General features: G+C 30.9%; 8 protein-coding genes across 8 annotated transcripts, besides 18 other annotated features; 6 read left to right on the plus strand and 2 right to left on the minus strand.

Moving 5' to 3' along the window:
- Positions 1-514: 514 nt before the first annotated feature.
- Positions 515-1,598, plus strand: TA16690 (uncharacterized protein; the record flags this gene model as incomplete). The annotated part of the gene is made up of 2 exons (XM_948515.1): positions 515-1,039; positions 1,140-1,598. 2 exons carry the CDS (start codon positions 515-517, stop codon positions 1,596-1,598), a joined length of 984 nt encoding a protein of 327 aa, XP_953608.1.
- Positions 1,599-1,804: 206 nt separating this feature from the next.
- TA16680 (ATP-dependent RNA helicase, putative) lies at positions 1,805-4,892 on the minus strand (the record flags this gene model as incomplete). Its single annotated transcript, XM_948516.1, has 10 exons — positions 1,805-2,092; positions 2,180-2,267; positions 2,318-2,499; positions 2,529-2,896; positions 2,972-3,425; positions 3,477-3,641; positions 3,710-3,787; positions 3,859-3,990; positions 4,118-4,402; positions 4,461-4,892. 10 exons carry the CDS (start codon positions 4,890-4,892, stop codon positions 1,805-1,807), a joined length of 2,472 nt encoding a protein of 823 aa, XP_953609.1.
- Positions 4,848-4,892: a sequence feature (Signal peptide predicted for TA16680 by SignalP 2.0 HMM (Signal peptide probability 0.916, signal anchor probability 0.000) with cleavage site probability 0.848 between residues 15 and 16).
- Positions 4,893-5,303: 411 nt separating this feature from the next.
- TA16675 (uncharacterized protein) lies at positions 5,304-6,305 on the plus strand (the record flags this gene model as incomplete). Its single annotated transcript, XM_948517.1, has 1 exon — positions 5,304-6,305. One exon carries the CDS (start codon positions 5,304-5,306, stop codon positions 6,303-6,305), a length of 1,002 nt encoding a protein of 333 aa, XP_953610.1.
- Positions 6,306-7,223: 918 nt separating this feature from the next.
- TA16670 (uncharacterized protein) lies at positions 7,224-9,246 on the plus strand (the record flags this gene model as incomplete). The annotated part of the gene is made up of 6 exons (XM_948518.1): positions 7,224-7,562; positions 7,756-8,160; positions 8,192-8,387; positions 8,509-8,711; positions 8,765-8,990; positions 9,161-9,246. 6 exons carry the CDS (start codon positions 7,224-7,226, stop codon positions 9,244-9,246), a joined length of 1,455 nt encoding a protein of 484 aa, XP_953611.1.
- Positions 7,284-7,352: a sequence feature (12 probable transmembrane helices predicted for TA16670 by TMHMM2.0 at aa 21-43, 63-82, 89-108, 113-132, 144-166, 179-201, 243-265, 275-297, 310-332, 337-359, 379-398 and 434-456).
- Positions 7,410-7,469: a sequence feature (12 probable transmembrane helices predicted for TA16670 by TMHMM2.0 at aa 21-43, 63-82, 89-108, 113-132, 144-166, 179-201, 243-265, 275-297, 310-332, 337-359, 379-398 and 434-456).
- Positions 7,488-7,547: a sequence feature (12 probable transmembrane helices predicted for TA16670 by TMHMM2.0 at aa 21-43, 63-82, 89-108, 113-132, 144-166, 179-201, 243-265, 275-297, 310-332, 337-359, 379-398 and 434-456).
- Positions 7,560-7,562: a sequence feature (12 probable transmembrane helices predicted for TA16670 by TMHMM2.0 at aa 21-43, 63-82, 89-108, 113-132, 144-166, 179-201, 243-265, 275-297, 310-332, 337-359, 379-398 and 434-456).
- Positions 7,756-7,812: a sequence feature (12 probable transmembrane helices predicted for TA16670 by TMHMM2.0 at aa 21-43, 63-82, 89-108, 113-132, 144-166, 179-201, 243-265, 275-297, 310-332, 337-359, 379-398 and 434-456).
- Positions 7,846-7,914: a sequence feature (12 probable transmembrane helices predicted for TA16670 by TMHMM2.0 at aa 21-43, 63-82, 89-108, 113-132, 144-166, 179-201, 243-265, 275-297, 310-332, 337-359, 379-398 and 434-456).
- Positions 7,951-8,019: a sequence feature (12 probable transmembrane helices predicted for TA16670 by TMHMM2.0 at aa 21-43, 63-82, 89-108, 113-132, 144-166, 179-201, 243-265, 275-297, 310-332, 337-359, 379-398 and 434-456).
- Positions 8,143-8,160: a sequence feature (12 probable transmembrane helices predicted for TA16670 by TMHMM2.0 at aa 21-43, 63-82, 89-108, 113-132, 144-166, 179-201, 243-265, 275-297, 310-332, 337-359, 379-398 and 434-456).
- Positions 8,192-8,242: a sequence feature (12 probable transmembrane helices predicted for TA16670 by TMHMM2.0 at aa 21-43, 63-82, 89-108, 113-132, 144-166, 179-201, 243-265, 275-297, 310-332, 337-359, 379-398 and 434-456).
- Positions 8,270-8,338: a sequence feature (12 probable transmembrane helices predicted for TA16670 by TMHMM2.0 at aa 21-43, 63-82, 89-108, 113-132, 144-166, 179-201, 243-265, 275-297, 310-332, 337-359, 379-398 and 434-456).
- Positions 8,375-8,387: a sequence feature (12 probable transmembrane helices predicted for TA16670 by TMHMM2.0 at aa 21-43, 63-82, 89-108, 113-132, 144-166, 179-201, 243-265, 275-297, 310-332, 337-359, 379-398 and 434-456).
- Positions 8,509-8,564: a sequence feature (12 probable transmembrane helices predicted for TA16670 by TMHMM2.0 at aa 21-43, 63-82, 89-108, 113-132, 144-166, 179-201, 243-265, 275-297, 310-332, 337-359, 379-398 and 434-456).
- Positions 8,577-8,645: a sequence feature (12 probable transmembrane helices predicted for TA16670 by TMHMM2.0 at aa 21-43, 63-82, 89-108, 113-132, 144-166, 179-201, 243-265, 275-297, 310-332, 337-359, 379-398 and 434-456).
- Positions 8,703-8,711: a sequence feature (12 probable transmembrane helices predicted for TA16670 by TMHMM2.0 at aa 21-43, 63-82, 89-108, 113-132, 144-166, 179-201, 243-265, 275-297, 310-332, 337-359, 379-398 and 434-456).
- Positions 8,765-8,815: a sequence feature (12 probable transmembrane helices predicted for TA16670 by TMHMM2.0 at aa 21-43, 63-82, 89-108, 113-132, 144-166, 179-201, 243-265, 275-297, 310-332, 337-359, 379-398 and 434-456).
- Positions 8,921-8,989: a sequence feature (12 probable transmembrane helices predicted for TA16670 by TMHMM2.0 at aa 21-43, 63-82, 89-108, 113-132, 144-166, 179-201, 243-265, 275-297, 310-332, 337-359, 379-398 and 434-456).
- Positions 9,247-9,590: 344 nt separating the features above from the next.
- On the plus strand, positions 9,591-10,979 carry TA16665 (uncharacterized protein; the record flags this gene model as incomplete). The annotated part of the gene is made up of 7 exons (XM_948519.1): positions 9,591-9,623; positions 9,655-9,826; positions 9,915-10,054; positions 10,160-10,275; positions 10,316-10,368; positions 10,400-10,651; positions 10,801-10,979. 7 exons carry the CDS (start codon positions 9,591-9,593, stop codon positions 10,977-10,979), a joined length of 945 nt encoding a protein of 314 aa, XP_953612.1.
- A 189-nt stretch (positions 10,980-11,168) lies between these two features.
- TA16660 (uncharacterized protein) lies at positions 11,169-16,475 on the minus strand (the record flags this gene model as incomplete). Its single annotated transcript, XM_948520.1, has 3 exons — positions 11,169-14,191; positions 14,255-16,270; positions 16,370-16,475. 3 exons carry the CDS (start codon positions 16,473-16,475, stop codon positions 11,169-11,171), a joined length of 5,145 nt encoding a protein of 1,714 aa, XP_953613.1.
- Positions 16,188-16,256: a sequence feature (1 probable transmembrane helix predicted for TA16660 by TMHMM2.0 at aa 41-63).
- Positions 16,476-17,247: 772 nt separating the features above from the next.
- Positions 17,248-18,947, plus strand: TA16655 (uncharacterized protein; the record flags this gene model as incomplete). The annotated part of the gene is made up of 2 exons (XM_948521.1): positions 17,248-18,025; positions 18,097-18,947. 2 exons carry the CDS (start codon positions 17,248-17,250, stop codon positions 18,945-18,947), a joined length of 1,629 nt encoding a protein of 542 aa, XP_953614.1.
- Positions 18,948-19,108: 161 nt separating this feature from the next.
- TA16650 (uncharacterized protein) lies at positions 19,109-20,896 on the plus strand (the record flags this gene model as incomplete). Its single annotated transcript, XM_948522.1, has 4 exons — positions 19,109-19,252; positions 19,334-19,353; positions 19,385-19,518; positions 19,581-20,896. 4 exons carry the CDS (start codon positions 19,109-19,111, stop codon positions 20,894-20,896), a joined length of 1,614 nt encoding a protein of 537 aa, XP_953615.1.
- Positions 20,897-20,921: the final 25 nt, after the last annotated feature.

A 20,921-nucleotide genomic window follows, 5' to 3' on the forward strand; every position in this document is an offset into this window, starting at 1 on the left:
AGATTATTTTTTTAAAAATTCCACCAATCTTCTATTCATTATTACCTTTTATATAATCTTCCTCTAACACCAATAGGCACTCAACTATACTCAATCTAACCTCTAATTGTACTCCATTATTACCCACAACACATGTTATATACTATATATAATGTGTATATAATATTACTTTAATGTAGAAGTCAATTATTACTCAATAATATTAGTTTTATCTCCACTAATTAGGTAATAATAATAAATTTATTTAACTAATACTTTAATTTTATGTAATTATTTGATGTTTAAACATTGAATTTATTTTTTAGAATTCTATAAAATTGTATGAAATTTCTTCCATCCAATCCCCAATAACATTACTTTTATTATTCATTTTTATATTCAATAAACTATTTTATATTTATTAAACTATTTTATACATCATTGTATTGTTTTATATTTTATAAATATTTTAATTTTTAAACTATTTTTAAATTTCTCAACCACATCACATTTAATACTTTATCTAGTAGTAAAAATGTCAACAACTGTAAAAAGTGAGAAGCGCAAATTTACTCGTTGGGGAAGAATTGATGATGGGAAATCGTTGATTATTCACAATTCCACAAAATCATTCTTAAATGAGTTGAAAATGCTATCCAACAGGGCATATAACGTTTCTGACGAGGAACTCGGCTGTCGTTGGGGCGCAGAGGAGGATAAACCCTTTTTACCACCTCCCTATGTTGACCTTCCACCAGGACTAACCCCTGCTCAAATTGACCAGTTCCTTAGGGAGCAACGCCACGACGAACTTGCTCGCAAGATTACTTCGGGAGAGCTCGAGTTCGTAGACGCTGAAATTCGACCACCTTCCCCTCCACCAGTCTACGACAAGAACGGCAGTAGAGTTAACACGCGTGACGTTAGGGTAAAGAACTCAATGAACGAGGAGTACAATAGACTGGTTGAGTTTCTGCTGAAGAATTTACCTGGATTTGTCGCCTCAGCCGACTACAAACCACTCAAAAAAGTCAGGAAAATCATCATACCACTAGACAAAGTATTTTTTTACACAAATTCACAACTATTTAACTAATTTATATTTTATTTTAAATTTTGATTTGACTATATTACTTTTATGGGATTAATTTATGTTTTAGTATCCAGAGTACAACTTTATGGGTTTGGTGATTGGTCCCCGAGGCTGTAATCACAAACGCTTGGAGGCAGAGAGTGGCGCCCAGATAAGCCTGAGGGGTCGTGGAACAGTGAAGGACGGGAAGAACAGAGACCACCAGACTGATGAGGACGCTGCAATGCCCATGCACGTTCACATCACCGCAGACCGCGAGGAGTGTGTACAAAAGGCTGTTGAACTTATTGAGCCGCTCCTAGACCCTTTCCACCCCAAACACGAGGAGTTTAAGCGACTTGGCCTTGAACAATTAGCCCTGGTTAACGGCGTTGCACTTGGCATTGTTGATATCGCAAGGTGCAGTATCTGTGGCGCTTCAGGCCACAGAGCCCATGAATGCCAAGATATGCCTGCGCCTTCTGTTCCAAGAGTTGAAATTGTACCTTCACTACTTCATACAGGATATTATTTACTACTCAGTTAATTAATTTTATTATTAGTTAAACATTGTGAATTAGTTGATATAATGTTATAGAAATGTGCAATATGCGGTGACATGGGACATATAACAAGCGATTGTAAATTAGCAAAAGGCGTTAACGTTTCACATTTAGTCTTACAACAATATCAAGATACAAATAACATACAACCTGTAACTGATATTCACTTATCCACACTCTATACTACTAATTATACCATTAATATATTTACAATATTATATAAATTTGTAGGAGGTAAAATCAGTGGTAGGAGTTCAACAAGACGCGGATAGTGCTCAGAGATACCAACAGTATCAAATGGCCTACTACCAACAACAATATCAAACCTTACAGTATCAACAGTACTATAACCAGATGCAACAATACTATGCAAACCCTCAGACACAAACTCAACCATATGTACAACCCAATCCTTATGCACAACCGAATCCATACATTCAGTCAAATGGATACACTCAACCAAACGGGTATGCACAGCCTAATGGGTATCAATATATGCAATACGCACAGTCCATGCAACCTGTGGAATTATCACAAACTCAACCACCTATGCCAGATCAATTACAACCACCTTTACCTGACCAAACACAGCCACCAATGCCTGATCAAGGTCAACCGCCTTTACCCGACGAGGATGGTATAGCACCACCCTCCTAATTTTATACATACTATATAGTATATCTTAGAGTATTAATTGTTGAACTCAGGCCTTAGAATATTCTTAACTATGTTTAAATCATTTTCGTCTTCTTGCACAACTTCGTTTGGTTCGCGAACTAATTTAGAGAGTGTCTTTGCTACCCTGCTTTTCAACTCTTTTACAGCGATTTTGTCCACGTAAACCAACGGAAACTTGTTAGACAACCAAGTGTAAATGTCCAAAACCTATACAATTTATACTATTAGACTTTCACCTCGTAAAGTATTTCTAAACGCTTTATCTGGGTGTTTTTACAAAGATTATCCAAACTGTCATCTGACAAGTCATTGCTATCTGATGATTCATTGGAATTCGTGTTATTTGATAAAAATTCCGGCTGTATAATGTTTGAGATTTTAACTGAATTGAGTAATGAGTGGCTTGCAGCAAACGCCCTAACGATGAGTGAAACCAGTGTTGATCCCATCGGCACCATTAAATACTCTTTCAAGATTTCAAATGGCAGGTTTATTCCTTCTAAACACTTTGAAACTGAGTTGATTTGAGCAAAATCACACATCTGAAAACGCTCGCCGACCCTCCCAATCGAACCAATCCTACACTCATACGTTACTATATACACTAATAAGTTAAAATCCATAAAATATCACTTTACTAATTATGACTAAGTCCCTTTCAGGAGTAACTAAGTATTACTAAATATAACTAGGTACAATTGAATCGTATTGATTAATGAATGTTGTTCTCCCGTGAACTGTTTAAGTGTTGTGTAAAAGGCTCCAATGGTATCGAGTGGTGGTGAAATCACTGCCTTATCAATTTGACTCACTTCCTTATTCATCAATTCTCTCAAAGTTTTTAAATCCTGTTCCCTGACACAGGAAACGAATCCCTCGGGAATAATTCCAAACCTACCAGCTCGACCTGCAATTTGATGCACTTCAGACACAGTCAAAGGTCTTAAAAGATTTCCGTCAAACTTTGTTAATCTATAGAAAATCAAACGTCTAATTGACGCGTTAACTCCCATTCCAATCACATCTGAAGCTATCAACACCTTTGTTACTCCTTTATTAAATCTTTCTATTTGTTCATATCTTGTTTCTGGCGGCAATAGTCCATACACAATACTTGTTACACATTCTTCCTTCTATACAAATGTGTGTATCTCACATTACTTATACAATAATTAACAAGATACCATATTATTCCATGTGTAATTCATAGATTCTATGTTATTGCGTATGGTAAACGCATCAAAGCGTGAGAAACAGACTACGCAGTCACCTGGTTCCAGTTCATCAAGTCCAATAGTTTTATCCATAACCTTCAAATTGCCCAAACGTTCATGCTCAAACACCTCCAACTACACCAATTACTCATCAATACTACTTATAATACTAATAATTCTAGCTGAGATAGTATAATAGTTACTTTATCTCCTCGGATATTGGCGAGATTAGCTGTAATAGAAATGCAGGATTTACTTCCGCAAATGTGCAATTCAGGCACCTAAATCATTATATTCAATCTTCATCAGTAAATATCTTTATAAGTGTAAAATGTAAATAAAGAATCTGTACATTGAGTGATAGAAAGGCTTTGGTCCAAGAGTATCCTCTTGTCAAGTCACCGATCATTTGCATTTCGTCCAAAACTGCCACTTCAAACCTTCTTTCAAATGGTATCATCTCAACGGTACATGACACATGAGACTAAAACATTATCTAAAGTGTTATCTAACTAACTTTATGGATTAATTAATGATATTCTAATTAATAGCATATAATAATTAAATAAATATAGAATCCGAGAATGGATAGGAAGAATTAAAATTGATACCTCACCATTATCTACAACTTCTTGACCAGTTAAAAGAGCACATTTAATGCCAGAATTGTTAATTGTGTTAAACATTTCCCAAGCGAGTAACCGTAAAGGAGCACAATAAACACCAGAACTGCTAGACAAAAGCGCTTTTATAGCATCATGTGTTTTCCCACTATTTGGAGGTCCAACGTGTAAATACACATTCCTACAGCTACTAACATTGATACCATTAGGAGCGGATGTATTATTCGTTACGTTATTGTAATTATGGTATAAATGTGAAATTCTAGAAAAATCCTAAAAAACTATAAAACACAAAACTAAAAAGATAAAATAAAAAAATTAATTGGATTACGGAGAAATGTTTGAGATTATTTAAGGTGATGAAAATATTTGGGAGATTATCCTTGATAAAAGTTTCTATAAATTTGACAAATTTGAGGGATAAATCTTCGTCTAAATTGCTATCCTTTAGTACAGTTAAATTTTGCCTTAAAAAGGACTTAAATTCGTTTGATTTATCCCAGTAAGATATTAAACTATTCCTAAAGTCTGAATTTTTAATAAAAAACAGCGGAATCCCAAGATTTTGCCCCAAATTACTTAATTTACAGTCATTTGCTAAGCTAATTATTGCGTTGTTTATTAGAATCTTTTCATTCTGAGTGAAGGGTAACACATTATAACATTTGTCATATTTTTTATCAAATGTTGTAAAACTCTTTTCAATCGTTTTTAAACTACACAATACTCTACGATACAATAACATTACCAATAACATTACCATGTTATTATTATTATCAGGTTAATGTGTAATATTTAATTTAATTTAATTATTTCACGAATTTACATATTTATGTAATTTACTTAATTTATTTAATTTATCTAATTTTAATACTTAGTTATTTTTATTTTAGCTAGTTATTAATCCTATTTTATCAATATTTTCAATATTTTATATAAACTATCACTTATTAATTATATTAAAATTTGTAATTCTGTTAATATTTTATTTATTGAGTTTAAATTGTTTACGCACTTTGGTGCTTTTAATTTTTTTTCTGGATTCTCACCCTATTCTCATATTACATATCTGTTATTGAGGTTTATTTTCGATTGTTTTCCCCCTAATTTTTATTTTTAAATCTACACATTAAAATCTAGTGTTTAAATTATTTGAGGGTTTTCTCTTATTCTCATGGTTGTGCCTAAATTACCCTTAATTGTTCCGAAAAGGCCCTTACCTCCTAATAAAACTAGTGATAACACTTTTAATCCTAGTTTTACCCCTTCTATGACTGGGGTTGAGCGTTTAGATTCAAAAGTTTCACTTCCAGACAATAAACCCACTGATTTCACTGCCGAGAAATTAACAAAATTAGTCTCAAATTCTAGTCTAAATTTGAAGAAACACCCTTCAAATTATAACTCAGTAAATACTGTAGATAATAATATGAATAATGAGAATGAGAATTTTTATGAAGATTTATCATTAAGGTTAAATAGTTCAACTATACTCTCGGATTTAAATAGTACACACAATAATCAAAATACTACCACGACTACTAATGTTAATGAAATGGACGAAGATGACGTTGGTTATACTCCTTGGTTAAAAGTTGAAAAGAGAATTAATGAAATTAGATCCTTTTACTCGCGCACGAACCCTAGCACTAATAACACCAATACCAACAACACTAATACCAATAATAAGGATGAGAAAAAAAGTATTTATTGTAATTATGGAACTAAATACATAGAGGATGGATGGAATAAGGAAGTAGATCATCCTTTGAAGTATTCTACAATTCAGAAATTGAAGTCAAAAAAAGTATATGAAAATGAGTTTAAGGATAATTGGAAGTTTGTGAACGGATTTTTAAGGCCAAGGCGAAAGCCATTCACAAGCATTTCAGAAATGTCAAAGTTCTACAACAAAGTTGACGCTAAAGATCAGTATGAAATGATAAGATTACTACTGGCATGTAGGGATTTGGAGCGATTAATTGAGGAGCAACAAACTGTTTTGGACATGTTAGACCATGATTTAAGGGAAGCTCGTGAGTCATTTTCTGACTTATCAAACTCATTTAATGTTCAAAAATTAATCGGATCTGCACCTACAAGTGAACCTCAATATCCTACTGCTGATGTACCACTTTTCATTAAGGGCAAATTAACACTTTTAAACAATAAATAATATTATAATTCTTCAATTATTCTTTATTTTACTTAGTGTTATGCGCATTTACACTATTTATTATTTCGAGATCTAAATTTGGCATCTATATATTTATTACCAAAATTACTATTCTTGACAATTAAATTGACATAAATTATTTTAATAATAGTTATTTATAATTAGATATAGCTATAATAATATTATTATTAGTATTAGAATAAATTTAGAACAACAAATCTGAAAGTTTTGATGTAAAGAATAAGGTAAAAATTCTTATAAATTGATAACAAATGTAATAAATTTATGTCTGTAGAAATCAAGATCGATATAGAAAATATGTTTAAAATTGCTTAAATTTGGTTGTAATATTATTAACTTTATAGATCCAAATATACAGTATGATATTGCGTTAATTGCAAAGTAACTACACATGATTTACATCTGTGTACTTATCTTAGGCACTTTCTTCATTTTATGATTTTACACACATCAAAACAATAATCCACTAAATATCACTAAAAATTAATATTTTTTCTCATTAATATCATAACTAATGATTTTATATCATGGTGTTTCAAAATTTTAAGTACAGGATTTTTTGTAAAATACGTACAGATTTTGACACCTTATGGGGAGCCACGCAATCTCTTTCAATTCCGTAAAAAATTTAAAAATTATCATTGCCAGGCACTAATTTCATCTCTTTCATGCGAATTGTGCCTAAATCTATCATATTCAATACTTAAATTCATAATTTAATACCAATTGCTGTAATATACATTTATTAGTACTCTTCACACCTCTCAACTTTTTTCTACAGTATAAATAATTTTTTTGTAATATACTTAATTTTCCCTAATATACTTAAAATTGGTGTAATAATAAAAATTGTAATATAAAAATCATATAAAATAAATGGAAATAATAAGATAAAAAATGGATGAACAAATAGAAGATAGTATGTATTTGAAGGTAAAGAGGCGGTTTTTCGAGCGCATTGGAGTTATATTCTCAGTGTTCAATATTGCCACTTTCCTGGAGTACTTCAATTTACAAATTTTACCCTCGTCAATGCGAGGACTTGAAATGTCTCTATACTTTACATCGAAAGATAATTCAATGCTCAGCATGGCTGAAAACCTAGGACTCGTCTCCTTCATACCAATTTGGGGAGCTCTCTGCGATAAAATCGAACTCAAATATATTCTACTCTTTGGAGTTATTGCAACAGGCCTAATTAATATCTGGTTATCAACAATTTCAAACTACTCTCTCGTATGTAACATACCACTACTTTATATAACAATTCTTAAAGCATACTAGATATACCATAATTATTAGTGTTATTATTATTAGGTATATATTATTATGTTAAATGTGTAATGAAATAATTATCCCCACTTCTACATACACTCATACACACGTGACTTATCTCATTACACACAGAAAATAATAATGAATGTTGTAGATACTGATCTTGCGTATATTCAATGGAGGATTGATAGGAAGCGTAACCCCGTCAGCTCAGAAGTTCATAGCGACGAATATGCAAAATAAACTACCGTTCGGATTTGGAATTTTACATGCAGTGATGTGTTTGGGAAGAATGATTTCAGGCTTAATTGCAACAAGTTTCTCAACTGAAGTCTACAGAGACATTTACGGCTGGAGAATTGTCATTTTCATTTTTGGTGCTACATCACTGGCTCTTTCACCAATTCTACTCTTAGTACCAAAAGTCAGACGTATCGACAATAACAAAATAACAGAACAAATCAGAATCGGAGATAAAATCAAAAGATTAGTATATTACTTATTGTTCATCACCAAAGAATCATTAAATAATGCCACATCATTATTATTAGCTTTATTGGTATGTTATATACTGTTAATAATGATTTTAGAACTTTTTCAGTGATGGCCCATTTGTGGCGTTTAATTACGTTACTCTACTAATTCAGTACATGAGGCTTTCAAATGTCGTATCGGCAGTTACTACGGGTTTAACTATTTTGGGTGGAATTATTGGTGGAATTATCGGCGCTTTTATTTCCGGTTATTTCGATCGTAAATGGCCCAAACATGGACTATTAAATTTTGGTACTGCATTGCTTATAGACAATTCAAGCTACAAACTATTCAGATATATAGTTTAAATTTACAGATTTATAGTTTAAATATACTTAATATTGTGATATTATTGTAGTAATTTGATATATAGGTATACTGAATGTTGGAATAAGAATAACAACATTTATGATATCGTTCTTGGTCATAGATGTGACGAACATAGACCGACTGTACGGGTTGCTAGCCGTCTGCCTCATCATCAATGGAATGACATTTATGACCGTCAGCTGTGTAGATCGCACTCTTCTCGCTAATGTCGTCATGCCTTCAGTTCACTCCTCATCAATTTCAATTGTAAGCTCATATTATTTATTATATACCAAGAATAAAAATTAATTGTGATATAGATAAGATGCATTGGAGGAGTATTAAGTGCCGTGATATTTAATCCGGTATTGGCAAAGTTGAACGAGTCTGTTTTCCACTTCCAGTCGTCATCACTGGCAGTAAAACACATGCCCTTCGATCTCATCAAAAAGAACTCAGACGCTCTCAGATACTCAATATCAATCATTTCTCTAGGAACTACTGGTGTAGTATTGCTCCTCTACATTATCATACATTTTACATACGGTAACTTAAAAAATCTAATTATCCTAGTATTATAGTAGTTTAAGAGAAAATCTTATTTTTAAGCCGTTGATATCTAATTTATACTTGATTTAAATATTAATTCAATACTATTGTAGTTCTAATTATTTAAGAGAAATATAATTGAAAATGTAATAAAAATAAATGTTTAGGAAAAGATTGTGAAAAAATAAAGAAAAGAATTGAGAAGGAATCTGGCTTATTTGAAATTAAGGAAATTGGTGACCAATCTCCATAAATCTCTTTATATATATACTTTATATTTCATTTTTTATTATATGTTGATGAGTGAGTAAAGTGTTTGTGGATATAACGTGAAAAGTGTCAATGTGTATTTTGTGTGGTGTTGGTATAATGTAATATAATGTCGGCGTGACAAGAGTGTAAATAAAATTAATTCACCTTAAAATCCATTTAAAAATGTATCAAATAATTTATTACCATATTCACTGATATAATATAATATAAACTATATAATATAACATCAATATGGTTTAATAATATAAAATAAGGGAAAATAGCTAATTCGTTTAATAAATTTGTTTAAAGTTAGAAGAAAATAGTTGAAAAACATTCAAATAGATGTTAAATGAAAATTCAGAATTAAAAATTTTGGTAATTGCTTAATTTTTTATTTTTTGTTCAGATTTTTGTTCCCTGCGATAATGACCTCTTCAAGGACAGACATGGAAAACTTGTCAAACAATGGCTAGTATACGTTTCGGAATATTATAACAAGAAAGTTACATTCAACTTCACAGAATTTAATATCATCTCACAAAAAATACCACCACTCAACCAAGTTCTACAATATAACGGTAATATTTCATATATTATAGTAATTTATTACAATATTATTACGATATTATTACAATATATTATTACAATATTATATAAATATTGTAGGACTGTTGATAACCGGTGGATTTGCTTCGATAGGACGTAAAGATGCCTGGCTTGATGAGCTTAGGCATTTGATTCGTCAACTCTTTTTACATAAATTCCCAATGTTCGGGATTTGCTTTGGATTTCAAATTATTTCACAAGTACTGCTTCACGGCGAGTGATTGCCGCTATCTCCCTACCTAGATATACATATTTTACACATTCTTTACGGTTATTTTCGATTAAGTGAATGTAAATTATTATAGGCATTGGGTTCTTCATATTTAATAGCGCCATATGGATTTAATTTTTTTGTTTTGGATTATAAACTCGAGTCAAAAGCCTCGGCGTTCTTCAAACCATTTCTTAACTATTATCACAAGTATCAATAGCTTACATAATTATATTCATAAAAATTATAGATGTGAGCATAAGTTAAATGGAAATAAAAATGGCGTGACCGATTTAAAAAAAGGTAAAAGACACAAACATAAAATCTTGTGTAGCGAATTTTAATAGCATTATTGGATTATTTTCTCATAATGATGTCATAACATCCTTGCCCGACCCTTCAAATATTGACTTTGGTGCTTATGAGGGTCAGAATCAAGCCGAGATTGATGAGGCTTTGTCCGACATGGTTGTGACCAAGATTTCATCATCTGACAAGTTTCCCGTTTTAGGCATTCTCGCCGGCAATAGTCAACGCACTTTTATTATATCTTTACAACACCATCCCGAATTTCATACACAACAAGGTTTGGTTTCCTTCACTCAATTTTGATATACTTCGGACTTAGTCTTAGTTACCCCAGTTATTCTTAAATTTCCAACTCTTTTAACAATATTTAACTGTTTACCCAAACTATCTAACTTAATTATTAATATAATAGTAATGTTTGATTAGGACTGAAATATTTTAATGATGTATTGAATCTGAAGTTGAGCCAAGGTTTGATGAGTCCAGACCAGTTCGAAAAGAACATTGAAATGATACAACTGTTTAACGAGTCAAACTCGGGGAAAATCTATGGGTTAATGGTGCTCTCCTTATTCTCCAATGGATTCATTAAACCCGAACAATAATTTAACATAAAATACAATTTAATATTTGTTTGACTGGGAAACACCCAGTTAATTTCATCCAATAAATTCTATACATTAAACTAGAACATATATAATAAACAAGTAATCTAAGAATCACATATTATATAGTCTGCAAAATTGAACATGTTAAAAATTATCCACAATATAAACTAAACAGTAACCAGTGGGTTACACATTTATGAAATCGGGCATATCTAAATCTAAAGTGAGACCATGTGTCCCTGGATTGTAAGTTGCTGTCTTTACAGTCTTAACCGCACCAGGAGTTGCACTCAAGTTCTCTCCCCCAGCTCCCACTAATATCTCCAAAGCCTCCTCATCCTCACCTACAGCTTCACCCTTGTGAGGCTTCATCTCGCCCACTTTCTTACCACTAGAAATTATCTCGACAGTAATCTCATTCAATCCTTTCTCATCTACTGAACTATCAGCAGTAGAATTATCCACATAACTACGTGAATTTCTGTCCAATATACGTATTGGCACATTGCCAACCACATCTTTAACAGTTAATTGCGATGTCAAGAGCCAGTATTGGCCGTTATAAACAGGTACATCAGAAACCGGCACTATATTCTCAAGAGAGAAATCAGCAACCCAGCCATATTTATCTCCGCACCAAACCACTCTACCCATATCAAATCCCATCCTCATTAATGCCTTTGCAGTTATTAATACATGAGCTCTAATAATAAAATTCGGGTATTCCAGTGCAAATTTCCTCTCACTCATTACTATGCTAGCACCATCACCGCCGCCAGTATTAATCTGGTATACAATACGGTCATAATCATACTCATGTATTATGTTGATTGATTCTAGAGCTGGTATGTCATTTAATGCTACTAATTCTGGTACAAAATTATCACCATCATACACCAATCTTCCTTCACCGGGTTTCAAAAGAATATTTGTAGGCTTATCTATTTTATCAAATGGTGCATAACCACCAGAATAATATATGCCATTATACTTTCTTAATCCCACAAAAACACTTCCGACCACATCTATCTTCAAATATCCTTCCAAATCAGGCACTAATACTCCAATTTTGCCCCTAAATTGTTCAAACAAATCTTTCTTCACTGGATTAAGCTTATTCTTTTTACATAATTGTGCTATTACATATCGTAATATATTTGTTTGGTGCGGTATTCTAAGTTCATTGGGGGACTCAATCATGAATGGACATATAAGATGATGCATTGATGAAGCCATACCCGATTGTATAATTTCAATAGTTCTAAATTCACCAAATACATTTGTTATAATTTGTTTCATCTCCAGTTCATCTTTCGCTTTTCCCAATTCTTTAATTAATCTTTTTACTAAACTCTTTTGAGTGTAGTAACAGTGGATACGATGTGTTATTTCTGAATGTAACATTAGACGATCAACAAAATGAGGTAACATCAATGCTTCCTCTTCAGGTGTCAATTTCTTCTTAAATATATTCTTCGGATTTTTTAGAGGATCATACCATTTCTTGTTATTCTTTTCAGAGTCTGATTTGGTATTTGACCTAGAGTTTTGAGATTCACCAGTTTCAGCGTTTACCTTTTCACCATCAGAATCGTCATTCAACTCCAAATAACTATCATCCACATCATCATCATCATCCAAACTCTGATCTAACTGTAGTAGAGTGGGTGCTCCCACATGTGGTCTTACAGTAAGATTAGCCACACATCTTCTACAAGTATCAGATGCGATTCTTATAACATCCAAAGGATCCATTGATGTACTCTCTATCATCCTCATTATATACAGCACCTTTTTCTTTTTCAGGAGAACTGAAAAATCCTTACATTCTTTATTATCATTGTTTAATTTTGATATACAACCCAGATGTAACATTTTCAAGCCAGCACAATGTTTTAATATCATCTCAGTTGCTATATCAGCTAAACTTCTTTTATTAACCAAATATGACAATAGGAACATTTTCCTACCAATGTTATCAGTTCGATCAGATATATTAAAGGTTTGTGAATCAGATTGTGACCACAATGATAAGAATATAGTAATATATTGTATAATTGGTATTGGTATGGATGCTTTAGTTATGAATGTATCTTTAAACACTTTAACCAACTGGTATACAGTTTCCAATGTACCTTTATACTTTTTATCATCATATATAACATATGTGCTTAGGTTATTGTTGAGACTTCTAAAGTTGCTTGGGCCCTTAACAATACCACGAACTAGTAAATTCTTAAAAAAAGTTTTTACCAATCCTAGCACTCCATGATTATAACGTTCTATTAATTCTTGTATAAAGAATATAAGTTGTAGTGTTAATGAAGTGGTTGGTAGAAATTGTTTGGTTAAATTCATTACATATCCATTCGAATCAGTATTTAGATAGCGGAAAAGACTACCCAACGTTTTCGAACTCATAATTTGTTTAGTTTTATTATTATCAAAAGAGTGTAATGCCAAATGTATTGACCGTATCATAATAATGGTATTAACACTATGATAATAAACATTATAATCTTTATTTGCTAAATTGGTTAGTTCAGTAATCATATTGACGACATCCAAAAATTGTCCATCATATCCAACATTACCACTAACTCTACTATTATTACCAGTGGTAAATACATGGAATGGTGTGATTTGTTCAGAGGTGTTTTCAGGATTTACTGATTTTCCTGGTTCATGATAACCACTCATAAACATATTATAAAACTTTTTATACACATTTCCCATCTTCTCCAATCTACTCCTCACATCCTCATTAGTATTACTTTTTTCACCATCTGTAGTTTCAGGATTCTCATTAGCGTTAGTATCAGCAATATTAGTGAAGAGGGATTTTTCCTGTTCACCATAATCGGGCGCCCTAGAATTATATTTAGCGCGTCTAAGAATTTCCTCCCTTTGGCGCATAGATTTTTGAAAAGTATCACTACCCTTAAGGGCATTTTCAAAAGCTTCTCTCGCTCTTTGTTCCTTCTGTTTATTCACTTCTTTACTTTGCTCATCTAAGACACGGCCAGATTGATCACGTAAATATTCTTGACGACTGGTATACTCTTTACGAGGATTTTCGAATTGTTCACTACGTCGTCTTTCATATTCTTGCTGACGTCGTTTGTTATAGTCTTCGATTAGACGTTTATTGGCCTCTCGTAATTTACGCTCACGATCATCAGGGCCTATCTCCAATAAAGAAGGTTCATCTATATTAACTTTTAAACTTTACTTAAATTAATCTTTAAATAACTATATTATTAATATATTACCTATATCATCAGTATCTTGTTGAAGAAATGACGGTGTTGACTTTTTAGTACTGAATTGTGACTGTATTCTCAATTGAACATTCCTTGGAGAAGTTCTGTAAAAATCTTCCCTGGTTATTGCATACATTATACTTAATAATATCCGCTGTGCATATGTATCAATTAATAATAAGTCTTCAGTATGGAATAATTGTACCCATTTTAAAAATTGTACTGCTCTTCGCCCAACTATACTACGTTTATTAACTCCCTTCTTAGCACTTTTATTATCATTGTCATACAGTGTTTGTATACATTTCGTATCGCATAATGACATGAGTCCGTAAAATTTCTTTTTACCAAGAAACAATTTTGGTTCTCTAACACCTTCCATAACCATTGATAAAATGACTGAAAGTGAGTGAATAGCAACTTGAGAGCTTGGTGGTGAGGGCAGAACAGTACCATTTTCTACCATTAACATGAATTTTCCAACTAAAGTAGGTGCAATTTTACTAAAAGTCGTTACTTTAGATCTTGAAGCTTCCATATAATAACGTTCAAAATTCTTAATTAACCAAAGATTTCCCAGACCTGGCACTAAATTATGATAATTTGGTGCTATATATAGGCCAGATTGTTGTTCGAATGACCGGATTATTTTGTCCGAAAATTGGTTTTCTCTAACAATCCTCTGGCAAATGTAATCATTATGAAATAATTCCAATTTTTCATACAGTAATTTTCTACTTTTTTTGATTTTTTTAGGTTGTTTAAATTTACCATACAATTCTGGCTCCTTAGTGTATTTACGTATCTCTTCTATAAAAGAAGCTTTTGCGGTAGGCGTAGAATTTAAATACCAATTTTTATCATATATTTTAACCTTTTCCCCATCCTTTTTTAATAGTTGGTTCAAGGCATATTGTGTTTGGAAAACCTGTTGTAATCTCATATAAACTAATGGATGTACTTTTTGAAGTTTACTTACTTCACCATTATTTAACATATTCACTACATTTGCACTTTCTTTACTTATATATAGTGTTAGATCGTGTTGTATTTTTAGTTTGCGTTTATTCATTCGACGCAATTTCGATTCTTTATCTGTTAATGTTTGTATTATACCACCCATCACTTTGGGCTGTTCAAATTTGGGCTCTAATACATGTGCTGTTCTATTATATTCAAATGATGTAGCCACGGGTATTTCAGTTCCACTTATCTGTGGTTTACCGGTTATAATGTTCTCTCTACCCTGTGTAATTGATGGATCTACTTTTGACTGATTTACAACTTCCACTTCATGTAAATCGAAATCATCTGATTCTGATGTTATTGTAGGTGAATTAGGTGGTGTCATTCTTTTAAATTTATCCTTCTTACTAGTAGTATTACTAGTAGTGTTACTATTGAATGGTAGATTACTGAAATCAATATTATCAGAAATTGGTCTGAATAATCTTTCACTAAATGGTCCAATTTTTTCATTAGGGGTTTCTGGTTTATCTTCAGTTTTAGATGGTTCAGGGGGATTTTGATCATTAGGTCGAGTTGGTGTAGGCCTAACAACTTTGGGTTCATTTTCTCTAGGTTCATTATCTGAACGACTATTTAATAGAGGTTTGGTTGGTCTTCGTTTACGAACTTCAGGATCCGTGAGTATGCGATTTGGTCTATCTTTTTGTAGGTCTTTCTTCTTGTAAAGTCCTGAATCTGTTTTAACCGGAGCCTCATCATCACTATCATCACTACCACTACTACTACTGATATCACTACTACCAGCACTGGTGTAACTACTACTACTGGTACTGGTACTGGTACTAGTGTTTTGAAAAGTTTTATGAGATTTGTTTTTGGGAAGTCCGGAATTAGTGCGTTTCCTAGATTTTTCAGCTAAGTCAAGGCTCTGTCTAAGGAGTTCAGGGTTTATACCAGTTGATAAATTTGAGTTTAAACCAACCAACTCACACCCAACGGTCCTCACATTGTACAATAATACTATTATCAATATTAGACATATTGAACGCCAGTTACCTACAACATTATTGTTTTGTTTATTATTAGTTAAATACTACACTTAATAAATAACATATTTAACAGTTTAATTTGTAAAAAAATGTGTGAGAAAGTTACGATTTTGATATTTTAGTTTATGATTGTTTAGAATATTGTTTTGGTTAAAATTATAAACATGTTCAATTGAGCAATTTTTATCAATTTTGTTCTTCTTTTTATTCATTTTATAAGAGTTTAGTCCAATTATCTCATTGATATTCCAATGCTGATAATTGTCAATCTCATTCACTGTTTAATTATTTTACACATTATTATAATTATTCTTCAACATTAAAATAAATTTGTTTATATGTTGAAATTGAGCAAATTAGTATTAAAACTAGAATCAAATAGTATATATCAAAAAAATAGATTCAAAAATCTTATAGAAAATATTATGAACCCAAAATATTATATATAAATAGTATTTAACTAATAAAATTCCTAAATTATCTTAAATTCTACTAAGGGTTAGACAAAAATGAATAAAGGCCGCGAATGCAAATGAGTGCGTGGATAATGTAGACAAACTTTTCACTGTCGAATTCAATTTAATTAATAATTTTGTCTTAATGTTTGAAAAATTTGTAAAATTTTAAATTAAATGAGAAAAACTGAGGAATTTTTGGAAGGTTCTCCAAACTCACTTTTGGGATCAAAAAGTTAAAATGTGTAACAAAATTTAGTCAAAAAACTAACTTTTAAGAACTTATTCTTCATATTATTAATGAAATATTGTTAAATATTTAGTTAACTGTCATATCTGACTTTGGTAATAAATTACGTGAAATTCGGGAAATTCAGTTAAATTATTTATAAATTATTATTTTATTAATATTTAAACATTTTTTGTTCATTATTTAACAATTCGTTAAATATTTAATTTATTCCCATTATTCCATTTTTTATTAATTGTGATATATAAATCTGTGGAATATGTATAATTAATTAGTTTGATGTTGAAATTACTTAATTTCCTTGATCATAAATTAATACACAACAACTTCAACTTTAATATTTTGAGAGTTAATTTTAATAATTTGAGAATTAATAATTTCAGTACAAATGTGTTTAATGAGAAAACTGTTGATTTTAAGAATTTACCTTTTAATGAGAAATTTGTAAATAATTTAAAATCTTTGGGAATTAATAATTTAAAACTTTTTCAATATTACACTTTTAAACTTTTGACAGATAAACTTACCTTTTTACCAACTAACACCCCAATCAATAAAGAAGAAACGTTAAAAATAGTATTATATAATGATTTAAATAGTGGCAAGACGATCGGTACTTTATTACCATTTTTATACAGTTTTACTACAACACACTCAAACTCAAATAAAACTGGTCTAAATAATAATTTGGTGAAAAAATTGTTAATAGTTTGTAATAATAATGAAGTAAAAAAATTAATAAATTTCATAATTAGTGTTAATCCAAGTCTCAACATAGTTCAATTAACTGGTTACAATAATAATAATGGAGTTAAAGGTGATATTATATTAGTGTCGGATAAGGTTTTTATGAAAATTTATGAGACCATTTATAGGTTAAATGACATTGAATTTGTTCTCTTTACTAATTTTACGGAAACAATTAACTGTATCAACATTGATAAAGTTGTAAAAGCATTAAGTGACTCTAATGTTATCTGTTTAATCAACTCACTTGATAATTTCAAAACTTTTTCTAACAAGTTTTATAACTTTTCACTATACAATTTTGTTCAAGGTATTAACATTAATGTATTATTTATATAATATAGTTAGATTAACTAATCAAGGGGAAATTGATAATTTTAGGAACTAGGGAAAGATTAATTGGTGACAAAAGAACAGACTTGTTAAAATTGGAAATCGATTTAAACAAGTCAATACCAATCACTACTAACACTACTAACAATGGTAATAAAGTGGTAAAAAGCGGTGTGGTAGAAACCTGTTTGTGTAAAGTTTTGAAGAATAGTAACAAAATTGCTGTGATTAGGAATTTAATTTATTGTAATTATGATTTGCCGACGTTTTTACCAGTAAATATGTTACAGAAATTTACATCAGTAAAATTTAGGAACAGCTGTGTAATCTTTACAAATAGGAAAAATTTGAACAAAATGGCTGAAATTGAACCATTCAAATCGCTATCAGTACAATTACAAACGTGCATAAATTCATACGAAAAAGCTGAAAAAATAAATTTACTAAATTCACTCACCAAACCAATACTTTTGACCAGTCAACTACTACATTTAAGAAGTCAATTACTGAACAACAGTTCATGGGCAAAAAATGTTAATTTGGTGATATTTCACACCTTTCCAAAGGAAGAATTTTATAAACATTTACTCGAAAACTTAAGTAATAACGGTAAAATAATAATATTATACAGTAAAAAGGAATATAGCAAGCTTGTCGAAATGGTTAAAAGTTCAACAAAAAATGTTAAAGTGCAGATAATTCCATCAAATCAATTTATATCGAATCATAATTTTAAAATTTTGAATAAACTAATAACTAATGTAATAAATGAGAAGAAAGAAGAGTTGGTACCGTATTTGAAAAAATCGGAAGAATTAATTAAAAAATATGATAATTCGATAATTAACTACTCAGTCGATTTATTATTAAATGATAATGTAAGTAATTTTAAAAATTAATTTTTCCACTCAATATTGTGATGTTGTGTATGTTATACATTTTATAATTTTTATTATTTCCACCCTTTAATTTCAACAATATTTCACATTTCACATTTAATTATTTTTTAAAAAATTGTAGAATCAATAATTTATTTTAAACTAATAAATTCCCCTGAAAAATGGCGTATGGTGTAGGAACTGTTTTCCTACCAATGATTAGGAGATTCTTGGTCGTTACTATCGCGCTGGAAATCGGATACATCACCTACGATTGTGTTATAAAACCCACAGCAAAATCAGTAAATCGTGCTCTATTCCCATCTGTAACATTTTTACACTATTTACACTCATTTTACTTATATATAGTTATATATATATATAAATAGTATTAATTTGTGATTTAGGTACCAAAAAAACCTAAATCGTAAAATGAGGTATAAATTGAGGAATCTAAGGCATATCTTGTGCCAAACTAACCATTATTCTAGTTTTACACAGAGCAACACAAACATTTCAAACATTATAACGCAGTTTAATAATTTTAAACCACTATTAAATCATTATCCAATTACCCCAAAACATACACAAAGTAACTCAATTACACAAATACAGCTAATAATATAATTAACGTAACTAATATATATGAATTAGTGATTAGAGAAGAGAAAAAGAGTATAAAAGAAAGCATGAACGGATTAATAAATCATTTGGAAGAATTGGATTTGGAAAGTCTGTACCAAATTCTCACCAACTGCCATAACATTTCACACAAACTTGTTCACACTCCATTCAACCAGAAGCTCATAAAAGCAATTTCTAGCCAAATTTTGAACCAAGAACCTAAGGAAAACACGGTAAGCCAAAGCTTAAATGAAAGAGAACTACTTTTTAAACTATTCATATCAATTTCTACATTAAACAAGCAGAACGGTTTACATGAAGAGCTGAGGGTTAATTTTGATGGATTGTATCATTTATTAAATAAACATTTGAGTTATTATATCATCGAACAGCTCATTGAATTGTTAATAAGTCTCGGCAATATTTATGTTAAGACTAATTTGGAAGGAATTAAATCACTAAACCAGAAAATAGTTTACCTGTTATGTGATAAAATCGATAAGTCTAACACTAAACCTTCACTTTACACATTCATTCAAATTATAAAATCAATCTCAAAATCAAACCTAAACCACTTAATTAAACTCATTTCACCCTTTATTAATCCAAACAATCTAGTTGATGTTGGGAACAACGATGATATGAGGTTGGAATATAAGTTGACCAAGTTGAATGTACACTTGCTGACAATATTATTACAAACTAATTATATTGATTTTCCATTGTTTAACTCAATAATAGGCCGTGTTAACAGCTTTTTATTGAGGTATTATAAGGATACTTCAATTAATCCGCTTAGTACTGAGATTACCATTAACCAATATAATGTAGAGAATAAATTTGTGAATAATCTGTTATACCCACAGTGTACCAATAAACTATTCAGGATACCTCAGGAACAAACTTCAAAATCTGATCACAGGATGGAAAGTTTAGATTACATACTAATATCAAGTGTGAATAAGTTGATGATTAATGGTAAGTTGGCGTTTGTTAGGGGTTTAAAGTTGTGTGAAATGTACTTTACTACACTTTACCCTCAGGAGTACTCACAACTCACTAGTGACCTTTCTTACCTAAAACTTCTCAACTATACCAATGACAAGGAATATCTGATCACTAGCAATTTGTTGGAAAAGAATAGGAAGTTGATAGAGTCACAGCTAGGAGCCCCCAAAAACCTAATCGTTGTCAGGGTTGGGATTTATTATATAATTGCATTGGATCCTGAGCGGAAGTTATACATTGAAATGGTTCCCAAAGATGATAAATTAACAATTCAATTGGCGTTTCGAAGAAAGTATTTACACTCAAATGGCTGGAACCCTATAAGCATCCAGCAGTAATATTCTACACATAATATATTTTAAT

This window comes from Theileria annulata, chromosome 1 (genome assembly GCF_000003225.4).
Source record: "Theileria annulata chromosome 1, complete sequence, *** SEQUENCING IN PROGRESS ***".
NCBI lineage: Eukaryota > Apicomplexa > Aconoidasida > Piroplasmida > Theileriidae > Theileria > Theileria annulata.